The 5,000-nt window shown below is 43.4% G+C and overlaps 2 protein-coding genes across 2 annotated transcripts in view; one reads left to right on the top strand and one right to left on the bottom strand.

The window, feature by feature from the left end:
• LOC142549262 (uncharacterized) overlaps positions 1–612 on the bottom strand; it is a 2,199-nt gene extending 1,587 nt beyond the window's left edge. The window contains exon 1 of the mRNA XM_075658113.1: positions 1–612. This exon is cut by the window's left edge and continues 1,587 nt beyond it. Within this exon, the coding sequence (XP_075514228.1) occupies positions 1–612 (612 nt within the window).
• A 250-nt stretch (positions 613–862) lies between these two features.
• LOC142549263 (uncharacterized) lies at positions 863–1,487 on the top strand. The gene is given in 5 exon segments (XM_075658114.1): positions 863–978; positions 980–1,013; positions 1,083–1,203; positions 1,206–1,419; positions 1,421–1,487. Coding segments are annotated over 5 exon segments (552 nt in total).
• The last annotated feature ends 3,513 nt before the right edge of the window (positions 1,488–5,000 follow it).

Raw genomic sequence — 5,000 nt, 5'->3', positions numbered from 1 at the left:
CGTTTTCTGGTCCCCCCTGAGCCGGGGGGTGCTTGTGGGGGGGGTGTGACACGACGAAACAAGGGAATGAAAGGCCGCTTTGCGTTGGATGCTCTTTACCCTCCCCACAATGATGGCTCTGTTGTCTTGGGGAGCGTTGAAGCTTGCTTCTTCTCCAGAGTTTTCTTGGTCATCAATACGACCTGTCCTTAATAGAACCGATCTAATTCTCTGAACAATCGGAATTTCGTACTTCTGTCGGATCCTCCCTATCTCCTGATCGAGCTTGTGTAGGTAGATGTTTCCTGGTAGGGCCGATAATAATACACTGTGTGGGACGGAGTAAGGACCCTTCTCACCTCCTACGAGTCGTCCGTCGGAAAAGACTTTTTGAATGGAGTAAAAGAACTTGGGATCGTCGATCTCTTCCTTAAAGATTGAGATGAGTCGATGTCGGTCGATGGTGTGAAAATACTTCCTGATGTCGAATTCCAAAAACCAGCGAGAGGTTCCCCACTCTTCTTTGATCCGTCTTAGGACCGAGTGGCAGCCTCGACCCGAGCGGAAGTGCGATGTGTCTGGAAACTCGGGATCGTAAATGGATTCGAGTACCTTTCTGATCGCCTCTTTCATGATCCTTTCTATAGGTAGAACTCCTGTGAGCGGTCTAAACTTCGATCCTTATTTCTTTCTTCATATTGTAAAGGGGAGCAAAGCCCCCTTTTTCTCCCTCTATTGAGAGATCAAGGGCCCTCCTGCCGTCGTTTCAGTGACTCATAGGGTTTCCCTCAGCTCAGTCTTTTTGGTTCTTGAGAATGGTCGCCAGCCACCTCCCAGGACCGGAATGATTATCCCTGCCCGATGGGTCTACATCCATCCCTGAATGTCGTCGGGTACTGTTAACTTCCCCGCCATTCTTGTAACTGTCACCTGTAATCCGCGCAGGTGTGTCCGCACCCCCCTGAGTGGACGAGAAAGAAAGGATTTCTCGGAGCAACCAGACCCAGGAGTCAACTTTCCCGTATGAGCATTCGGTACATGTGTATCAGTCCGTGGAAGAGTGAAAGGGTCACCACTACTGAGAATCTCCCCCCTAATCTTAGATAGGTCGTCTGAGGGTTCGCCGCGGTTCATTGCTGTGCTTACACACTAGGCTACCCTTTTCCGAAAGCTCCGCGGGACCACCTACCACTAGTCTTCGGCCGGAGGGGTTTATTGCACAAAAACGCCGGGACGCAGGCTCCCGAAAAGGGAAGCCCAACGAATGTCAGATGCAAAGCCCCGCACCTCATTAAGATCATATTGGCATACTCTCCCAAAAAAAAAAGAGCAGACCCCATTGAAGACGAGAGTGAGGTACAACAAGGCCATTTCTGTCCACCGCCCTTCTCACGGAGCCGTACGTGGACGTTACTGCTCATACAGCTCCCAGCCAGCAAGCAGTTAGCCTTCCTCTACAAGGAATGGAAGTGTGGATGAATCGACATCAAGAATTCTTTTTTTTTTGACTTTTGTAAAACAAAGGGCAATGAAGGAAACGAAGTTGTCACTCGATCGAAAGGATATAAGACATAACGAAATCTTAGCTTCGCTGACTTTCTGAGGTATAACCTTCGCCACGACATTAGTGGCTTAGCTCTTCGCGCTTCCCGCAGGATAGAGAGAGTAAGGGGGGAGGGGGCGGAAGATTGGTCCGCTCCGAAAAGCTGAGTTTTTCGGTTAGCTCCCCCTATGTGGTCGGCCTTCTTACCAGTCTGCCTCCTTTCTCTTGATGGAATATATCAATACCCGAGCTCCAGCTTTGCTTGCGTTCTTCACCGGCGAGCGCCGGATGTATCACTCATCCCGCTCCTAAGGTAAGGAGTCTTCTGTGTGTTATAATCTTTACGGGAATGAATCACATCTGTTGGTTGAGAATTGCTCTGGAATTCATTGATAATTACTTTGCCAGGTTCTAGGGGGGCTACTCTTCTTTTTTTGTCGATCGAGCCGCTCTCCCTCATTCCACTCGTCCAGCCCTCTTCACGAACTTGTACAATCGATGCCACAAAGATAGCCAACTCTATTATCAAAGAAATAAGGAAACGGGCGACAATTTGGCACCAGATATCCGGAGGTGTGGAAAGAGCAGCTGTGAGAAGCGGAAAAACCATCAAAAAACGACGATTGTTCGTGGAAGTTTCTACAGAAAGACCCCTTGGTTCTAGCAAACGGATCACAATTACAGGTACCTGGGAGCATACCGATGGAATGAACGAAATACGAACAGTTAACATAATATGGTCATAGATCTTAGGTTGTAACTTGATCATGAGCGAATTTGTTGATGTTTCACCCATGAAGTATGGAAAGTGCCAAACATTGGGAACTACCCGGGGAAGAGTTAGGAACAGGAACAAGGAGAAGCGAGAACCACTTAAATGGAGGAATCGATTGTATTTCCTCCTTTGTTCCCTATAGCAACTGGGGATCAAAAAGCACAAAATTTGATGACTTATGAAGGGAAAAACGAAGTAAGAGCATGCTATTGAAGACGTTGTAACATATGTCGAGAAGGCCTCCGTTGATTGTGTACGAACAAAATACGAGTCAAAAGGCAGGGTAAGAAAGGGTTTAGCTAATGGAGATATTAACTCTTCCGGGAACCAGTAACGCGTAAACCATGTCAAACCAAGACCAATCAATATCCGAACGGAACGGATTCGAACTTCTCCTAGAAGAGTTTCCGGTGCGAAATGAAATTCATAGGATATATATGAGAAATTCAAAGGAAAAATAGAACTACGACCGGCCATCATATTAGTAAATAAACGTATTCCTGAGCTTAATGCGCGAAAACAGCCTCTTTTAACAGGACCAGGACAGCAGCCTCTTGGCTTGGTAGATAGGGAACTTTCTCTTCTTAGCGCCGGATCCACTTTTTTTTCTTCCCGGAATACTAAGCCCTTCCTTGCTTGAAAAAGTCAAAGGCGGAAGAGGGACTTTTTCCAATATTCTAGGCACCTAACAGCCGGCAGGGGATGAAATAAGAGTAGATTCCGGGCATCTGGCATTTGTCCTGAGAACAGCTCCTTCTCCGCTCAGAGTCAAACAGGCAAAGTGCTAACCATGCTAACATGTTCATGTACAGTTCCTTCTTTCAAAATGGGCATAGTAGGATCAATCAGGTTAATCCCTGTATTCGTTGTTCTCAGTTCAATTGCTGGTACATGTATGTGGGCTTTCTGCTTCTGCTTCTCATGTCAATCTTCCAATGTCTTGCCATTTTCTCTTATATAGATAGGCTAACGCGCCTTGTCCTCTTCTATTCCTCCTCGTCCATTAAAGGCAGTTGCTTGCCTTGTAGATGTGTCAAACAGGGGATTCGAGAACATAAGTCCACAGCACAGCGTTTACGCCAACTCCCAGTTCTTTCTCTTCTTTCTTTTTTCAAAGTCATGATCAGAATGAAAGGATCCGAAGGAGGCTGGGTCTTTCTTTTGGTTCCAGAGGTGCTGGTTCGAGTCCTGCTCGTGACAGTTCAACTATTCGTACAAAAACAATGCATTGATTGAGAGCATCGGAGTTGTTCACAAGAACTGACTATTCTATTCCGAAACCTAGAAAAGCGAGAAAGAGAAGTGATCAACGAAGACTCAAATAGCTGAGATGCCGCTAAGAATTATAGCCTTATTCTTAACATTATTGAGAAAGTAAGATTTAAGACGGTAGAGTTCAATCTCAATTCCCATCTCACCTACCCTTCGTGTATTAAGGCAGTTCATGCCCTATGCTAAGATGCTAATATGGGAAATGCCGACATCTCATCTAAGAAGGAAGAGTCTAAGGCTTTGTTCTCGAGAAAGTCTTAGATTGGAGCTAGTTCTTTTTTCCTAGTCTTCGGCCTAGCTTACTAATAGAGGTCTCATGCGCACTATAGTATCCATATTCTCCTAGCTTTTTTTTAAGAAGAGAACTTCAAATATTTTCTGGAGATATCCATTTTCCTGGAGAGACAGATAAAATATCCCGACATAGTGGCGTTTTGATACCACCAGGAGCAGGAAAACAAAATTCTAAGGAATCAAAAAAATGGAAAAATTGGATCTATGTTCAACGGATCACACCTAGTAAGAAAAAGTATTTTGTTTTAGTTCGGCCTGTCGTCACATATGAAATAACGGACGGTATTAATTTAGCAACGCTTTTTCCCCCGGATCTGTTGCAGGAAAGGGATAATGTGCAACTTCGAGTTGTCAATTATATCCTTTATGGAAATGGTAAACCAATTCGAGGGATTTCTGATACAAATATTCAATTCGTTCGGACTTGTTTAGTATTGAATTGGGACCAAGACAAAAAAAGCTCTTCTAGTTAAGAAACCCGTGCTTCCTTTGTTGAAATAAGGGCAAATGGTTTGATTCGACATTTCCTACGAATCGACTTAGTGAAATCCCCTATTTCATATAGGAATGATCTAGCGGGCTCAGGATTGCTCTCTGATAATAGATCAGATTGCACCAGTCCGTTTTCTTTCATTTATTCCAAGGCAAGAAATCACCCCTTAATCAAAATAAAATAACTATTCATACGTTGTTGAATAGAAATACGGGATTACAATCATTGAGAATTTTGTCATCATCCAATTGTTTTCGAATGGGTCCATTCAACGATGTAAAATATCAAAGTGTGATAAAAGAATCAATCAAAATGACAAAAGATCCTCTAATTCCAATTAAGAATCCGCTGGGGCCTTTAGGAACATTCTAATTGCGAATGTTTATTCATTTTACCATTTACTAACTCATGATCAGATCTTGGTAAATAACTATTTGCAACTTGACAATTTAAAACATACTTTTCAAGTAATTAAATATTATATTATTTATTTAATGGATGAAAACGATAAAATTTAGAACCCCGATCCATGCAGTAACATTATTTTCACTTTGAATTGGTATTTTCTCCATCCTGTCAAGAAATATCTACAATAATGAGTCTTGGGCAGTTTATTTGTGAAAATATATGTATAGCCAAAAGTG

Source organism: Primulina tabacum, chromosome 6, assembly GCF_025594145.1.
Source record: "Primulina tabacum isolate GXHZ01 chromosome 6, ASM2559414v2, whole genome shotgun sequence".
Taxonomy (NCBI): Eukaryota; Viridiplantae; Streptophyta; class Magnoliopsida; order Lamiales; family Gesneriaceae; genus Primulina; species Primulina tabacum.
The sequence above is the reverse complement of the archived record's forward strand: the minus strand, read 5'-3'. Positions and strand labels throughout refer to the sequence as shown.